This window comes from Monodelphis domestica, chromosome 7 (genome assembly GCF_027887165.1).
Source record: "Monodelphis domestica isolate mMonDom1 chromosome 7, mMonDom1.pri, whole genome shotgun sequence".
NCBI classification, from domain to species: Eukaryota; Metazoa; Chordata; class Mammalia; order Didelphimorphia; family Didelphidae; genus Monodelphis; species Monodelphis domestica.
The window spans coordinates 221401022-221419794 of record NC_077233.1 but is presented as its reverse complement, the minus strand read 5'-3'; the positions used below and the strand labels follow the sequence as shown (position 1 = coordinate 221419794).

The 18773-nt window shown below is 38.0% G+C and overlaps 2 protein-coding genes across 6 annotated transcripts in view; one reads left to right on the top strand and one right to left on the bottom strand.

The window, feature by feature from the left end:
- Window positions 1-18773, bottom strand: part of C7H7orf50 (chromosome 7 C7orf50 homolog) — a 388436-nt gene that overhangs the window by 173282 nt on the left and 196381 nt on the right. Inside the window, exon 1 of one of the 3 annotated variants that reach the window (XM_016423909.2) lies at window positions 12528-12617. The exons of 1 other annotated variant lie outside the window; for it this stretch is intronic. In XM_016423909.2, the coding sequence (XP_016279395.2) occupies window positions 12528-12602 (75 nt within the window). In that variant the 5' untranslated portion in view covers window positions 12603-12617. Of the gene's footprint in view, window positions 1-1129; window positions 1205-12527; window positions 12618-18773 lie in introns of those variants that run through there. One more of the 3 variants, XM_016423910.2, reaches the window with a different exon arrangement.
- The window catches only part of GPR146 (G protein-coupled receptor 146), a 91842-nt gene that overhangs the window by 43919 nt on the left and 29150 nt on the right, over window positions 1-18773 (top strand). The window contains exon 2 of one of the 3 annotated variants that reach the window (XM_007498315.3): window positions 8078-8263. The exons of the other annotated variants lie outside the window; for them this stretch is intronic. The gene's annotated coding sequence lies outside the window, so the exon portion shown is untranslated. The remainder of the gene's footprint in view (window positions 1-8077; window positions 8264-18773) is intronic. 3 annotated transcript variants of the gene reach the window in all.

The window sequence follows — 18773 nt, the reverse complement described above, 5'->3', positions numbered from 1 at the left end:
GACAGAGCTTGATGAATACTATATTTAGATGAAAATGATGCCCAACAAAAGGTATTAGTGATGAAAAATAAAGCCCATTAGAATTCTCTCTCTCTCTCTCTCTCTCTCTCTCTCTCTCTCTCTCTCTCTCTCTCTCTCTCTCACACACACACACACAGACACACAACTGAGATGATCATGTTTTTTCTTACTCAAGCTAACTACTGCTTTGACACAGCTGCCCTGAATTACACTAGTGTAAGGACCCAATTTACTGCAGCACCGCTCAAATTTGAACTGGACTAATGGGTCTTATTTACTGGACAAGGAAATTGAGTGTGTCATGACATCTCATAAAAGGTCTATTTTGTCAACCTATCAACTAGATTCTTGGACACAATATAGGAAAGAGGCAGACCGAGAAAAATGGCTTTCTTTCTACTACTATCAAGGGATAAAGGAATGAGATCATACCCAAAATGATGATGTAACAGAACTTGGAACATCAGGATTTCAGTTGAAGAGTTTCTAATACTCAAAACATTTTTAGAACTAGCAAGGTCATTTCACTGGGCATTATAAACTATTTATTTGGAATGACTAGGAAAGCATGTTATACTTAAATTACTTAATTAGATGTACAACATGTGGATTACTAATTTAAAAAAAAAGAGAGTAGGGGCAGCTGGGGGTCTAGTGGATAGAGAGCCTGGGGATCCTGAGTTCAAATCTGACCTCAGATATTTCCTAGCTGTATGAACCTAGGGAAGTCACTTAACCCTGATTGCCTCACCTTTACCACTCTTCTACCTTGGAATGGATACAAAGTATTGCTTCTAAGACAGAAGGTAAGGTTTAAAAATAATAATAATCATAAGGCAGGGAATTGAGCAAGGAGGAACAAAATAGGTCCCTAATAATCAGAATCTCAACAGGGTATAAAGTGAGAGGTTTGGTCATCAGGAGGGGGAGGGGATAAACTTCCTTGACACAGCAAGAAATCAATGATTAGAACTTCAACCCAAGAAAATGGACCAAAAATGAAGGCTCACTTGATGCTGAGCCAATGAAAGCTATACAGATGCAGGGGTCTTTATGTTTTCCTTTGGTAGAGATGAAGTTTGGTACACTAGGCAGGGGTGAAACTTACACAGTGCCAGCTGAGGAGACTACATCTAGGGAGACTGCAGGGAGGAGGCAGCCTGGTCATTCATTGTGTGTCATTGTATCTAGAAGGCTGCCTCTGCAAAGTAAAGAGAGGATGGATAAGGACTAGGGAGTCAAGAATGAAAACTGGTTCTGCCATTTACTATTTGCCATTACTATTTTGGTGACTTTGGGCAAATCATCCAATCTCTCTATTTCTCCCTCTGAGAAATGAGGGGGGGGGGTTGACTAAATGATCCCTACGGTTTCTTTCCACTCAAATACGAGGGCCCATAATACTTCTACACCCAAAACAATTTTCATCTACCTATAAAGTTTTCATTGGCTCGTTTCACTGAAGACATGATGACCTCTTTCTATTGATCCTTAAATCTACTTCCACCAGAAAGCACAGGTTGTCTGTTGTGCCTGAAAAACAGTCTTCCCTCTAAGACTAAGGTCATCAACCACTCATTGCCTAGGAGAAGCATTTCTTGTGTCCCTCAGTTGTTAGTGCTTTCTTTCTCCTCAGCTGATTTTATGTTTGTTTAAACTTATTTGTACAAGAACAGTTTTATTTTTCTATAGCATCTAACACAGACACTTCCCTACTTTAGGCCTACTTAAAAAATGCATGTTGGGTTAAACTGAATCTCACACTTGAAGATTTATAAAACTCTATCCTCAATAATTGAGTTAAAAGGGTAGAATAAATATTATTTCCATTTTGCAGATGAAAAAACTAAAGTTGCATAAGGTCAAATTTGCATTTATATAGTTAGTAATTGTCTAAGGAGGATTTGAACCCAGATTTCCCAACTACAAATCTAGTGCTTTTTTTCTCTTGTATCATGGAATCTCTTTTAAAAAAATTGGGAGAGGCAGCTAGGTGGCTCAGTGTTAGGCCTGGAGATGAGGCGTCCTTGGTTCAAATCTGGCTAACAGTACTATTGGGACTAGAAGGAGAGGAGAAAGATTCTAAATTCTAAAACATATTGCACTACACTGTCAAGGCCATGCTCCTAACAATATAAATATGCTTGAGGATTCAGAGGACTTTAAAACAAAAGCAAATACAAAAACACCACCCATCTAGTCCTAAATCAGGATGTAAGCAAAATTAGTGGGGTAGACTTAAGAATTTCCTGACAACTATTTGCTAACTTACTTGCATTTTTTTTCTTGCAATTTTTTTTTAAACCCTTACCTTCCGTTTTGGAGTCAATACTGTGTATTGGCTCCAAGGCAGAAGAGTGGTAAGGGCTAGGCAATGGGGGTCAAGTGACTTGCCCAGGGTCACACTTTTCTTGCAATTTTTAAATGGAAAGGAATGCATTAAAGTTTACACTTTAAAAACCCAGGTCCCTAAACATTGCTCCTAACTTTTATAGTACCCAAACTTCAGATTTTCGGGGCTCCAGAAACTGTCCACTCATAAAGACATTAGGAATGAAAAACATAAGCATTTACAAATGTGCCAGGAACCTGTTTTAAATGCCCCCCACGGATGAACAACCTGATGTGCAGGTGTCATTTCTGTAATTTTTTCAAGGAGGTTTTCTGTAGGAGAGGGAGAAGTTTGAAATACTGCTCTGGGGCCATTTCCTCTGTGTCTTTTGGTAGAACCTACAGCTTTTACATAGCAGGGTGACATCATGGGATCTTTTTTGCCTAGCAGGCCAATAGTTTCATCCCAGCCAAGATGTAGATATGGTCAGACTAGTCTTACCATTCATTGTTGTTCATTTGTGTTTGACTATTTGTTGACCCCATCTGGAGTTTCCTTGGCAAAGATACTGGAATGGTTTCCCATTTCCTTCTCCAATTCATATTATAGATGAGGAAACTGAGGCTAACAGGGTTAAGTGACTTGCCCAGGGTCACATAGCTAGTAAATGTCTGAGGCCATTTTTGAACTCATGAAGATGAATCTTCCTTTTTCCACAGGCCCAGTGCTCTATCCACTGCACCACGTAGCTGCCCTAGTCTTACAATAGTCATTGTTTAAATATGATCAAATGATGCAAACCTAGCATAGATGTCATCATTCAGAAGTTTAATAGCATAGCATCTGAGATTTAGAGAGATGTTAGACATGAAAAGTCCAACCCCCTTATTTTACAGATGAGGAAATTGAGGCTCAGAAAATTAAATGTTTTGGCCAAGGTCACATAAGGAAGGGGTAAGGGCAATGGAATATGCATTTATTAAGTGCCTACTGTATGCCAAGCACTTTGCATATATTCTCATTTGATCCTCACAACAACGTTGGGAGGCACATGCTCTTATTATCCCCATTTTACAGTTAGCAAATTGAGGCAGATGGAGGTAAAGTGACTTGCTCAGGGTCACCCAGCTAGTAAGTGTCTGAAGTCACAGTTGAACTTAAGTCTTACTAATTCTAGGCCCAGAATGCCCCCTAGAAGCCTTCAAGGAGTAAATAGCAGAGGTGGGATTCAAACTTAAGTCTCTTTACTACAAATGTAGTTAAACCAACCATATAGCCTTGCATGTCAGCTCACATCAAATGTTTAAATTGCAAGTGATGGACTCATTACTGAAGGTCTTTGATCTTTCGATATTATTCTTCAAGACATCTGCTCCATTTATACAAATTCTCTCTTGGCAAGCACCTTTGTCCTTCTGAGATGAGTTATAGGTAATCTCTACACTAAGAATCCTGACCTCTCAATAATAATTTTGGAACAAGAGGAATTCTACTTACAGGGAATAAGTTCTGGTAAGTGTGTTTGTCACAAGATGACAAATAATAGAGATCACACCCAAGCTTCATTTTTAAAAAATCCTTACCTTCTGTTTTAGAAGCAATACTATGTATTGGACCCAAATCAGAAAAGCAGTAAGGCCTAGGCAATGGGAGTTAAGTGACTTGCCCAGGATCACACAGCCAGGAAGTGTCTGAGGTCAGATTTGAACCCAGGACCTCCCATCTCCATTGGATCTCTTTTGATCCAATGAGCCACCTCTCTGCCCCAACATATACTCTATTTTTGAGAAAATGGTATGAAGTTGGCTATCCTGCCACTTCCCTGAGGCTTCAGTCCCCATGTCACCATTCTCCCCATCCTCCCAAAGAGCAAATTAGACAAATCCAGTCCCTGCCCAGAGTAAGTGACACATTTCTCAAAACCTTTTGGATTTCTCAAAAGAGTAACCAGGGGCTAATAAAATGTTTAGTGCCCATAGACGCCACTGCACATTCATTTGTCTCCTTTATTCCCCACAAGTTTCCTTTGTGATATAATAATCAAAGGGACTTAATAACTGGTGTAACAATTAACCTTCGAGTTAAAAAAAAAAAACCCTGGTTAACCCTACAATTCATGTAGATTATCCCTACAATTTCTGTGATGGAAAAGAGAGATACAAAAAAAGCATAAAGCCAACACACCCACATACTTCCCACCCCCTATAACTTTATCCTTGCAAAACAATCACAAAACAGAAGCTGAATGTTTACAAAGAAGCTATTTTTATATCCATTTACTATAGAGCTTCCTTAGCCACAAGCCTAGGGCCTGGGGCCCCAAGGCCCTCTTTAGAATGGAAACTTTTTGGAGCAGGGCTCTACCAATTTCCAGAACCAGGCATGTTTTTCATTAGCATACACAGTGTTATAATAAATGATGCACTTCCCTTTCCACTTTACGATTTTTAAACACGCGACAATTTTGGCTGGAATGTTTTTGATTACATGAAGCAGACCAAAGGTTACTAATCTAAAGGTCTTCTTTGGTATGAGTTGAGGGAAAATTTGGGAGGGGGGGGCGTTAAAATGGAGCAAAGTTATTGGGAATAAGAGTGTGGCTGAAAATGAGTTCCTGGGATACCCTGGCCCATGTAGGGTAGAGCTCTCATGTTCCTAAGCATGATTGGCTCATGAGGGCAAGAGATAAGTTGAATTCTATTACTGATCCAAAGAGAAACAATGTCAATACAGTACTTCTTTTGCCTCCTGATGTTACCACGTCTGCTTTCTTTCCTCTAAGGCAGTGACTATCTTTAAAAAATTCCAACTTCTGGAAGAAAAGCATAGTAACCCATCTGTCATTATTTTCCAGTGGTGTGCCCGTAATTTTCTTTCCAGAAAGGTAAAAAGATTTCTACATGCTTGGTACCTGGGGAGAAAATGATTTATTTTTCCCATTATTCTAAAACAAAGAAAGGAAAGTGAGCCATGATTAAGGGGTGGAATAGGGTCTGACCCTGGAAAATAATATTGAGTGAAATATTTTCATCCAGGTGAAAATCAGAAGAAAATGAACATCAAAAGTAGCCTTGAAAGAGATTAGAAGTCACAGAAAGGGAATGCATAGTATAGCAGGGTCTGTGTGGTGTGGCAATGCTAATTGTATATCTTGTTTTAGCAACAGCTGGAGAAATCATCTCCTAACTCCACGGTAATTCTCCTAACTCCAACAAATAGTCCCTGAAACAGAGAATGAAGGGATTTACAAAGTACCTGAAATTTCCCAAACTTCTCAGGGATCTAGATGCCAGTATTGGGCCCACTAGAGGTGATTTTATCTAATACCATCATAGTTACTCATATCTGGAGGCAAAATCACGTGTCTGAATGATGACAGGAAAGATTTCAAGTTTGTGGTGTAATGGAAAGTGACTTGAAAGTCAGGAGATCAGGGTCTAGGCCTGGCTCTGCCATTAATTAATTAGCTGTGGGACTATGAGCTAGTTGCTCAACATCTCAAAACCTCAGTTTCTCTCTTTATGAAGTGAAATGGACCTCCTAAATTCTTTCTAATCCCCCAAATTCTGTAATTTAAAGTAAACATGAAAAATAACGTTATGGGTTAATCTATAAGGGAACTATCCAAAGAAGTAAGATCTCTTCAAGTAACATGTTTAACTGACCTTTTGAGGATTGGCATTATGGAAAATAACTATCAAATTTTCCTACACACAAATATACATGCATATATATATATATGCATGTATATATATATATATGTGGGTGTATAAAGGATATACATATATTTCATCTATCTAAATCTATGTAATATCATTTAGTATCATCTTCAGGAACAAGTTATTGGGGGTCGTCTGAAGAAATCACTCATCTAATCCATTTTGGAGTTCATTATGTTCTGAACTTCCAAGCTTTTAAGCTGTTTTGCTCTTTCAATTCCTAATAAAAGAATTATTAAGAGGAACCTGAAAGAAGTAGATAGCTGGTTACTCATTTATCTCCTTGTGATGATGAGCTGGATCAGACTGAAAGATGAGGTCTCAAACAGGATTTATCCCAACTCTCACCCCCAAACAGGAAGTAAGTTCTTTGAATAGAGAAATTGTACCTTAGTCCTTGGTATCTCTTTCAACCACTCCCACCATACATTCCAAATAGTAGACCCTCCATAAATGTTTGTTCAACTGCTACAGCTTATAAACCATAGAATCAAGTGTATAACAAACTAAAAGCTTGAGCTCAGAAACTCCAGAACTGTCATTTGTGGGGATTAAACACCAATTTATTAATTTATTCCTTCTCTCCTTTCTTCTTTCCATTCAATGAACAACTATGAAGCACCGATGGTATATAGGTCTTTGAGGGATATAAATTTTAGATGAGAATGTCAACTGTCATCATATCAAGTGGAACTGAGTCGAGCATAAAATTTTATACATACATTAACAAATGAAATTCTAATACATCTGAAATACCAAAAAATTATGTGAAGTCTGGAGAGGAAGATCAGAAGTAATGGTGGATAGCATCCAATTACAAACTTCTGATATTAAATAACTCCTAACAGAATCATACACACCACAAACAGGGAAGATATAAATGCAGAAAAGAAAGCTTATTCGGTTTCTGGAACTCCAGAGCCTTGCACATTCTAGGTTATTGTACAGTTGCTCAGTCAAGTCCTACTTTTGGTGACCCTGTGACGATAGCACACCATGGGATTTTCTTGGCAAAGATACTAAAGTGGTTTGCTATTTCCTTCTCCAGTGGATTAAGGCCAACAAAGGTTAAGTCATTTGCCCAGGTCACACAGCTATTGAGTATCTGTGGTTCACTATAAGGTGAGAAGCCACCTATAATGAGATAGAATACTGGCTGCCAAAAATGGAGGTTGTAAACCAAAGGGAAAATCCCTTCTTGAAGGAAGTCAAGGTCAAGTAGGAGCATTTACCAAGTGCCTACCATGGGTCAAGAATTGGGCTGAGCACTAAAGATACAAGAATTGCAAAAAAACAATTTTTAACATTTTTTTTAAACTTTGAGTTCTAAATTCTCCCTTCTTCCTACTCCTCTGTCCTTGACAGGGCAAGCAATTTGATATTGATAACATATTTGAAGTCATGCAAAATATATTTCCTTTTTGGCCTTGCTGCAAAAGAAAATCCAAACAAAGTAAAATAAAAATCAAAATAAAAGCTATGTTTGCTTAAATCTGTATTCAGAAGAACCAAATATTTGTAATATATGAGGTCTACAAAAACAAAGATACTGTCCACAGAGGGAGAAGTGAAGATGAGAACAAATGAATTATAACTGCTTTATGACAACTAAGTCTCCATTTTAGATAGTACCCATTTTTCCAGAAGTTGTATTGGTTGTGGAAAGCTCCTGAGTGCTATGGGTATGTGAATGTATCTTGATTAGTGAAACACCTAAAGTTGGCTCCTGTTCAAACCAAAGCTTCTTAATTTATGGCAGATCTTCACTTCAGGCTTTTCTATTAATGAGCAATAAAAAGGATCTCAAGAGAATGATTCAAAATATTTAGAAGCCCTCATCTCCCAAAACATGAATTCACATTCATTTTCATACTACATTTTAATTCAATATAATCCTGTAGCTTTACCCCCAAAGAGAAGCCCCAAGGGAAGCCTAGATTAGGAATAAGTGGCTTGATTTTTTTGCCCTCAAAGGAGTCCAGATCAACTTTTCTTCTTCCCCCAGGATCACTTGCACATTTTCAAGTAGCCAAGGGAGGAAAAGAGTGAACCCAGAATGGACAGAGACCTATTTTTGCATGCCACTGGACAAACTCAGCAAATGTTAACTGAAACCTGAAGCAGGTGTCTTTGTCCAGGTCTGAATTCAGATGAGAAAAACCCTGCAGTTCTTCAGCTGTGCATTCGAAAAGTATGTATTAGAAGAATAATTAAATATAACTTGTTAGAGAAAGAAATGGAATACTCTGGAGGTTTCGAGGTCAGGCTCCGACACACACATGCATGCTTACTATTTGTTAATAGGGAAAATGGCACTCTTGAAAAGCTGTAGTTTTTAGTGTATTATTTAGATTCAGTATAAATGTGTATATATATATATACATATATATACACACACACATATATATAAAAGTATAAATGAAATAACAGAAGAAAAGTATTACCAACTACAGCAAGAGAAGCCTTCATTATTTCTGTTCAAGTGTCTGCCTACTACAGTTCTTTCTGCATGAACATCAAACCACAAATACCCTTAACTTTTTCTTCTTTCTTTCTTTGTGTCCCTAGTTACAATTAACAGTACCAGGCACACAGTAGGAGCTTAACACTTGCTGAAATGAAGCTATGAAGTATAAACCTGTCTCTTCTTATTTTTATTTACTGTTTCCTTCATGGCAAATTAGCCAAGCCCAAATGTCTGATGGCTTTTTTCTGGACTAGGGCTAGATTTTCAACCCTTCCCTATTGGATGATTTCAGTGATTATTTTTAGATGGCTCCTTTCTTTTGGTAGGCAGGTACTTCTGTTATTCATATCATTGTGCTTTCTCTTGTGGCATTTCCTAGGCATGTTTTGGCTCTATAATACATTAGTGTTAAGAGGACATTTTTCCCCCAAAATAATTTTATATAAGTATGACTGTAAAAGGAAGTCAGCTACTCATGGCTGGAGACTGAGAAAAAAGGACAATGAGCACCCTGTGTGCTACACTGGTGGCCTCAAGATATCAAAAATACATGGAAAAGGTACCTAGTACATTGAGTGGGTCTCCTGTGGAAAATTTACAGATGGAAGTGAAAGAGAATCCCCTAGGAAAGGAAGGCATAAAGGTGTTAGTTTACAGTCTGTGCCAGTGGAGGAGTTGCTCATACTGATGAAATCAAAATATTTCTAAACAAGCAAACTAGAAAGAATATTCCAGGAAAGAAAAAAAAAATTGGAAACTACTGATGGGAGCCTATTGCTTCTCTAATTTCCTCTGCCTACTATTTTGGATCATCTTTCCATTCTCATTTAGCCTATCTTTCTGCTCTCTTTTTCTTGTCAAGGGACAGAAACAATCCTTTTTAATCTTAACTGAAAGAGGGGGGGAAAGCCTACCCAGCACAGCAAGACTCCAGATTCATAATCAGGCAGTAATGGAACATTTATCTTTTTGATGACTTTGTTACTGGAAATGAATGAATTAAAATAGAGACAGAAATGAATATATATGTCAGAACAGGGAAGTATGACAAACCACTTCTCCAGTTAGCATCATGTTAGGATAATAATGTTTAAAAACACAAATATACATGGCTAAATGTTTTCATGACCAGAGAGAAGTTAACTGGAACTAAATGTATACAGCAAGATTCTCTTATAAAGAACTGCTGTCAATATTTGCTAAGAACTGATTCAAGTTTCTAAGAATAAGTCATTTCCCAATTGATAAGTACTCCACAGATATGAAAAAGCAGTTCTCAAGGGAAGGAATACAAGCTTTCTAGAATAATATGAAAAAAATGTTCTAAATAAACATAATATAAAATTATCTCATCTTGACCCTGAATTAACCAGTATGTTGAAATTGTCCCAATTCATATTAATTTTGAAAGACAGTTTAAGTATGAACTATATCGTACTTTGAAAAGAAATCTGATATTCTTCTTTTAAAGTTACACAATAACTTGAGGCTTAAAAAATATGATGCCTAGTAAACATCTTCAAGAGATCTGCTTTGATAAATGTTAAGAATTGTTTGTAACATGTTACATACCAACTATGTAAAAATTAATTCTTCCAAAGTAAATGAAATGATGTTTCCTATAGTAGTTTAAACACTACTGTCCCACAATCTCATGTTTAGTACTAATTTGCTCAGCAAATCTTTTTCATAATGAATATAATATGAAGCTGCACAACCTTGCCTAGTCTTTGTCTGAATAATCACAAATTCCAAATAGAGAATGGGGTGGGGTGGGGGGGGTGCAGGCAGAAATTTAATTTACTGAGCTTTTAGATGACCCCTCTGACATCAGATGGCCTTGCTGATTTGAAAATTAGATAGAAGCCTATCATGACTCTCATAACCCTCATAACCCCAAGACCAATTTCTGAATCCCAGACTTTCCCAAGATATCCACTGAAAAGAAGCTCCTATAAGATTTGCTTAGTTGCCCATTCATGCATTCTACTTTAGAAGGCATTTAAAAAAATTATAGCAGATAAAAATAAAAATCATAAGGAAAGTGGGGAGACTCCTTCTGGAAGTTGCAGTGAGACATCTTCTCTCTCTCTGCAACCTAGCTAAAGTGGCAGGTTACTCTCTTTGCAGTGCATAAATAACTCCTAAGGAAATGCCAATGTTCTATAGAATACCTTGAGAAAAGATAATTCACATATCAAATGTACAGACCAGGGCTGATAAAGCCATTTAGCAAAAGCATCAGAGTGCAACCATTATGTTTTGGCTTTATGAGGAATTCAACCTGATCCTCCTCTTAGAACTGCTTAAATCATAACTTCTTCCTTAAACCTTAACCACTGGATTTGGACCAAACTAAAAATATCCCTAAAGATGCCAAATTTTTTGGTGAGAACTGATTTAACTCAAACTTCTTGGCTAGAACTGCGTCAGAGGGTCTTTCCTCTGTTTTACTCCCCAAGTCATTCTTACTAAATATAACAGCTGTCAGTCTTCCCATACATTTATTGGGCCTGGGCCTTGGTCTTTGGAGGCCAGGCCAGAGATTACCCTAGGAACCAATGTCCCATTATCTTTCCATAAAGTCAACCCCCAAACTTAACCTCTCTTGGAGGACAGCTGGAACACTGATGAATTTAGTCAAAGGATTAAGTTTTAGTCTGGAATCTCCCTTTTAGTACCTGAGTGACCTTAGGTAAATAGCCAGATCTTTCTAGGCTTCGGTTTCCTCATTTGTAAAATGAAGAGACTGGAATAGATGAACTCTAAAGTCCCTTCTAACTCTAGGTCTGTGACACATTGTGAGCTAATCCATGCCTTAAGCAGAAGTGATTGCTAGAGAAATTATCAGAAATTCAGGAAGTTCTGCCCTACTGGCCTGCAAACAAGGAAATCTGCCCAATTTAATTTGGTAATTTTGGTCTTTTCTTTTGCCGTGCCTCTCCTCTCTAGGTACATGGATCTCTCAAAATATACAGTCTTTCCTCATACACTGAGAGATGGTTTGAGGCTCTAAACTGGGAAACAGTGATGTGAATAGAGACTGGTATCTGTCATGTATATATATCTGTGGACTTCATTAATTTTTTTTAATTAATCACAGATAGAACCAGAATAACCATTCATTTGGCACATTTATTATCTGCTTTTGTATGAGACAGACTTTCATTTCTGCTAATCAAAATAATGACTTGGGAAGTTAGAATACTTTTCATCTTGATATTCCATTTTAATAGATCTTTTACAATAAAGTTTAACCATAATAGGTCAAGTTGAGTTGCCTTATACATATCTATTGCCTCAATGGCTTTTCCAGTGGCTCTTCCTACTTGGATCTTAGAAAAATCACATTCAAGAACAATAATAATGTGGGGACCAGATGAAAACCTTGATAAGAAAAGATAGAAAAAACATGGGGAGATATACTTTCTAAAGCAGGAATTCTTAACCTGCTTTGTACTAAAGGCCCTTTTTTCAGAATTATATTGTTGTTGTTTGTTTTAAGTTCATAATTGAAGGAAATACTAAATCTCAGTTGGAGATTAGTGAAAATAGAGATGTAATTTTTTTTCTCAAGAAGTTCATGGATTCCCAAGAAGTCCCCAGACTCCAGGTTAAAATTTTCTTTTCAAAGGCAATCTGATATAATTAGTCAGGTTACTGTTCCTCCCTAATTCACTTAGAACATAGATACTCATTCTGTTACAGGTCAAAGCCTAAACCCACTTAGGACTTAAGTCTTCACTGAACTAGGAATTTTTAGCTTTTTGATTTTCAGGCAAAATGTCCTTAGAGTAACTGCTATTTGAAATCACTTAGGCTTGAAGAATCACTAACCTTTCTAATTTAGCACACTGTAGTTAATGAATCAGAGCAGAGAACAGCAGTAGCCCAGAATAAGCCAGGTGATAGTAAAAAGGTTATAAAATAAATGAAAATCCAATTTCAGTACCCAGTACAGAAGCTGAAAACTTGATAGAATGCATACCTTTAAAAGTGTTCTCCTCTCCTCAGTATTTCTCCAACTCCTTCCTCCTACTCTTCCCATAATCCTTCCAGACATATTTGTGAATTCATTGATGTGGTCATTTCCTCCACCAGTGCAGTTTATCTATGCCTTTTCCTCACAAAGAATTCTTTCCCAGAAACCTTTTTTCTCCTCTTTTGCCCCCATAAAACTTCCACAGAGAATTTTCCCAATGCAGTAGAGCCCTTCCTCTAGTTCTTTTAGTTCTTTTAATATGATGTAGATACAGAAGGAATTCTGAACTCACCCTGAACCAGTCACATGGGACCCAGCTTAGCACAGGGCCTGGCACATAGTAAGTGCTATAGAAACATTAGCTGTTGTTATTAATCATTGTAGAGGGGCAATGGGCCAATTAACAAACATTTATTAAATGTCTCCAGGAGTCAGAGTGCTGAACTTAAGAATAAAGAAGACCTGGGTTTGAATGATACCTTTGATACTTACTGGCTATGTGTCCATGGACAAATCACTAAACCATTTCTGGGCCTCAGTCTGCTCATCTGTAAAACTGAGACATTTTAAAAATTGGAGATAATACTTGTAATACCTACTTGAAGGGGTTGTTTGTAAGGTTTGAAGTAAATAAAATACATAAAATCCTTTGTAAAACTTGAAGCAAAAATGTGCAAAACTTGACAGAATATAAATGTCGACAGCAGAATCTTCACCTATACCTGGCAGAGAGCTTGGCATATAGTAGATATGTTTAATAAATGGATACTGAATAAAGCAGAAACACTTAAGCTTTTCTATCAAGAAGATAACCAAGAGGCCCTACGTTCTAAGGAGATGATCCCTAAAACATGCTTAACTGTATGTTGTGAACCCTGTTGTGAATTCTCTCTTGCTATTTTCATGCAAACAATTTGGTATTTAATAGACTCATTAATGTATGTAAAATAAATCTATCCAAATCTTATTATTTACTGAGCATGAATTATGTATATTCACTTGAAAAACTGTTGGGTATCAGACAGGATACAAAAGTAGCAGAAAATACAACCCCTACCCTAAGAGAACTTATACTCTTTTAGAAAAACTAAGACCTACATACTTGACAAAACTTATATTTACTGTGTGTTTATTCCTTTATTTATTAATACATGTCCTCTCCACTGCCTTGCTCCATAGAACATAGGTTCTTCTAGGCAGGGCCATTTTGCCTTTGTGCTAGCTCTGTGTGTGTGTGTGGTACAGACTATAAAATATTATAGGACTTTGGAAGAAGACAGTGTATGAAATGTAGGATTTTGAGCAAGGAAGGGCTAAAAGAGAGATACAAGCCTATAGACAAATAATCGCCATATCCACATATTCTGTCTTACACAAAAATCTCAGCGTTAAACACAACATTCATATCAGCAATTCATTCCGTCTTCTAGTTAACCAGCTGGGTTTTCTGGAAGAGAACAGAATGGTTACCCTCCTACTGAGTACTACACACTTCCTTATAAGTCAACTGGAAAGCACTGGTGATCTAAACAAAATTTAGGGAACTAGCCACATATAAATATAACCATTTATGTAAAAAAAAAAAAAAGCATTTGTTTCCATATAACTACATGTACAAATAAGTTAAACATTATCCCCATCAATCAAACTATGTGACCAAAGGATAACAGGAATCTGCAGTTTATTAAATATCTATTGCCAAAAATGAGAGAAGACCAAATGAGGCATTTTCAGCTAAGAAGCATGAACAGAGGAGCAAGCTGTTTGGGTTTTACCCATATCCCCTCCTTGTCTTCCCTTATCCCTTCTCCATGATGCCCCCAAATAGAGATCAAATGTAAATAAATCCCCATGTGGGCTAAGTGTGGGAGAGAAAGATACTCTCAAGTTTCTTGGCCATTAGTCCTCTGGGTGTGGAACATGGTGAAAGTTTATCAGCAGCTACTGCAGAAAAAAGCAGAAACTCAGAGAAACGAACACCAGTTCAGTAAGGAACAAGGAAGATGTGGTGAAGGGTTTCTTTCAATTTCTTGGGGACTGGGGGGAGAACTTCTTTTTGTGTTTCTCATCTATAAACTGCCCCCCCCCCAAGTTAAATGGCTGGTGCTGTTACAGTGACAGCAGCCAGGCTTTATGAGAAGGTCCTGAGGCACCCATAACTCCCCGTCAGGTTAATTAGGAGCCCTGACCAACAGTGAGACTGAAGAACTTGTGGGGAGGGACAGTGAAGACCATGAACAAGATTATTAGACAAACACTCAGGCAGTCTGTAATACAGAACTAGTTGACATTTTCCTAGCAGTTACTGTGTGCCAGACACTGCTAAGCACTTCATAGATCCTACCTCATTTGATTGTCATGGCAACCCTGGAAGGTAGATGCTAATATCACCTCCATTTTACAGATGAGAAAACTGAGGCAGAGGTTAAGTGGCTTGTGCAGGCTCACAAAGCTAGTGAGTATCTGAGGTCAAATTTGAACTTAGATCTTCCTGACTCCAAGCCAATGCTCTATCGAGTGAACCAGTAGCTTTTATTCTTATCTTCACCTTCTTAGGCACTGGACACTAGAATGAACTGGCAAAAAATGTACAAATTAGACTGATTTTCACGACTCTAGTTAAGTCAGGAAACCAATTAGACTTCTCTCTCTACTCCCCCATTTTATTACAGTCAGCAAGTACAGGAATAGTGAACATCTAGCCAGGTACAATCCTACCTATTTGGGGAGCATTATTTACATTTCAGAGCTATAAAACCTTTATCTTCCCCTTGACTGAAGGGAAGTTGTCTTTGAAAACCCAATTTAATATATACACAGATCGGTTTTGCTATTTTCCCTCTATTGTTTACTTGCCTCCCCAAGGGAAAGGCTTTTCATGCTGATAAAATTGTTTAAGGGGCCTAATGCTAATTCTCTTGTTTCCTTTGAAAGATACTAAATCTCAGCCTTGGTTTAAGGAGGCATCTCAAGTTTCCCCAAATCAGAAATGGCAGCTAGGAGAACTGTCATTATTTTGTATCTGGTCTGTAGATAGATTAGGTTGAGCATTCACAAGAGAATGGTCCCTTCTCCAATTCTGACTGAATACTCTGAAAACTTCTCAGAGCATCTTAGCATCCAGAGCCCAGAACAATCGAATGACTTTGTGTAAGAGTGCCTGAAGTGTGGCATTTAGGCAACCCAGGCCTGTTTATACATCAGAGTGAGAACCTAGCAAATTTGATGACTCTCTCATCCAATTGAGTCAGGAAGGGCAATCTCAAGGGGTCGGCTCTGGGGAGTAAGGGAAGCTCGAGGGAATTAAAGAGGATCTGATGATATACACAAGCACATCATAAATAAATCTATGAATATACGCCATCCAAAGAGGTTTACTCCCACCCTTCATGCTCCCCTGAATGCTGACTTTAAGCCACCTGTGATAACACACCTCCCTTTCTTGCCTCTTTCCAGATTCTTAGGGTCACAGAACTTGAATTGGAAAGGACCCTAGCTTCTTCTAACCTCATTTAAACATTTTAAACACCTATATGGGGCAGAGATAAGGACATGATGGTGAGATTTGTTTTACAATATACTAATTTTTAAAAATTAGTGTCAATTAGAAGACAGAAGAGCATCCAGGGCTAAGCAATCTTACCCAGGGTCACCCAGTTATAAAGTGGCTGAAGGCAGATTTGAACCCAGATCCTTCTGACTTCAGGCCTACTGCTCTATCCATTGTGCTACCTAACTGCCCCTAATGTGTGATTAATAAACCTTCAATATCTCTATTACTTGACCCACAACATAAATCTGTTAAAACCCTGCCCTCTGAACTCTAAAACTGAATAGTAAATGGAACTACAAAGAAATGCTATGGGGAGACAAAAAACAGTGATGGTCTCTGGTTCTTAAGCCTTTCCAAGCATTCTGAGATTACACAGTCTTTTCCAAGTTCAACACCCAATCTCTCCCTGGTGGGGGATTCCAACTCATTTCATCCTCTCTTTCTCCTACTGGTGGCACTGGTGGGCTAGCCAGATAGGGCACTGAAAATTCAAGTTATCAAATCAAGGTTCTGAATATCTTAAAAGTGCCCAGGTGCAGGAAGAGATGAAAGAGGAGTGTTGGTAGAAAATTAACAACAATATAAACAAATTTCCTTTAGGAGTCAAACAACTTAAAAAAAGGGGGGGGGGGAAGCAGATGATTATTCACATCAGAAAATGATTCATTGCATGGTCCTTTATATATAGTGAGGGTTTAGGGGTTCATTTAATATACTCCCAAATATACCCTAGTGGGCAGCTAGATAGCACAGTGGATAGAGAATCAGGCCTGGACTTGGTAGGTCCTGGGTTGAAATCTGGCCTCAGACACTTCCTAGCTGTGTGACCCTGGGCAAGTCACTTCACCCCAACTGCCTAACTCTTATTACTCTTCTGCTTTAGATGCCAACTGTAGGACAGAAGAGTTATTTTTTAAAAGTTTAAAAAGATTATATATATATATATATATATATATATATATATATATATATAGAGAGAGAGAGAGAGAGAGAGAGAGAGAGAGAGAGAGAGAGAATGAATTCAATATCTAGAAAAGCCAGTTTACATACACCTTACCAGAGATATATCTATTATATAATGTATGGTACAGCATGATACTAAAGAATCTGAAATATAGGAAAATCAAGTATAATTCTGACTAACATCACTTGGTTCCATGAAAACACAATGCTAGACAAATTACCATGAGGCTGTTAGCTGCACAGAAATAATACTAGAAAGTCTATGCAGACTCCAAACCCTGGAATGGAGTTCACTTATAAAATGATCTCTCAGGGAAACTTCACACACAGGTGTAGTTTGTATCAGACTTCAGCCCTTATAGTCGGAGGGTCATGAAGCCAGTGACCCTGAGCCCAAAGCAGCTTGTATATCACATCCTCCCTACTCTATGGGACTGCTGATTGGAATAAAAAATTGCCTCTGGTGTGTCAAATACAGGGCACTGCTGTGGTGTGTGCGTGCTCACAAAGTAATCTTGCTCCCAAGTTAACAACCACAGAGACAACAAACACTTTTTAAAAATCATTACCTTTTATCTTAGAATCGATACTATCAGTTCCAAGGCACAAGAGCGGTAAGGGCTAGGCAATTAGGGTTAAGTGACTTGCTCAGGGTCACACAGCTAGGCAAATTTGAACCCAGGACTTCCTGTCTTTCTCCCTCCACTGAGCCATTTAGCTGCCCCAACAACAAACACTTATTAAGCACTTACCTGTCAGGTGCCAGCCACACCTAGGTACTGAAGATACAAATGTCGGGGGGAGAGGAAGAGGGGAAGAATGCGGCTAACATTTTCATGCTAAGAGATGATATGTAGAAAAAATATTTTAAGTTTGCTAAGGCAGCACTATGCAAAAGTGCCGACCACAGAGTAAGTAGGTAATGTTTTTATAAACTGACTAAGGGTGCTCTAGAAATTTTTATAACAAATAACTTGCTCCTAAGGAGAACTTGATTCCCCTGAGAAGTTCCATCCTGACTCCAAACTCTATTATTGGCGTCATAGATGGCATCTTCAATGTGTTGGGGAAGGAGGGCAGACGTGGTTATGTGGTGAAGAGTTAAGAACACTGATCTGAGAGCCAGGAGGGGGATGTTCTCACTCCAGATTTGCTACTGACTTTGTATCTTTTTCTCTGGGTCTCAGTTTCTTCAACTGTAAAATGGGGGAGGGTCTTGAAGTCAATGATTCTAACTTTAAATCTATGGTCCTATGATTTTTAAACTTTCTCCTCACCTTAAAAATCCTATGGTAAATATGCAAAACAATGTCCTGCAATTGAAAAAATAAAAAAACTATGAGAGCTGGGTTTGAAAAAATATTTAGCATATTTACATTCCTTTTAGGATCATGGGATTATGATACATTTTAGGCAGGAAGGACCAAACCCCTCTGCTGCTTCACTTTATAGATGAGAAAAACTAAAGCTCACTAGGGCTACTCGGCTAGTAAGGAGCAAAATCAGGTTTCAAACCCAGGCCCTCTGACTTCCCATCCAGTGTTCTTTTCACATCTGAATTTTGCCCCAAACATCTGATGATTTTCATGTATGCATTTAAAATAAACAAAGAGAGAGACTTTGCAAAATATGTAATTAATAAGTTAGTTATCTTTGATCACAATATTTGACTCCCAAATGAGTTTGCATTCTTTATAATTCTGCAGTAGGACACAGAAATGTTTTTAGCTGCTGAA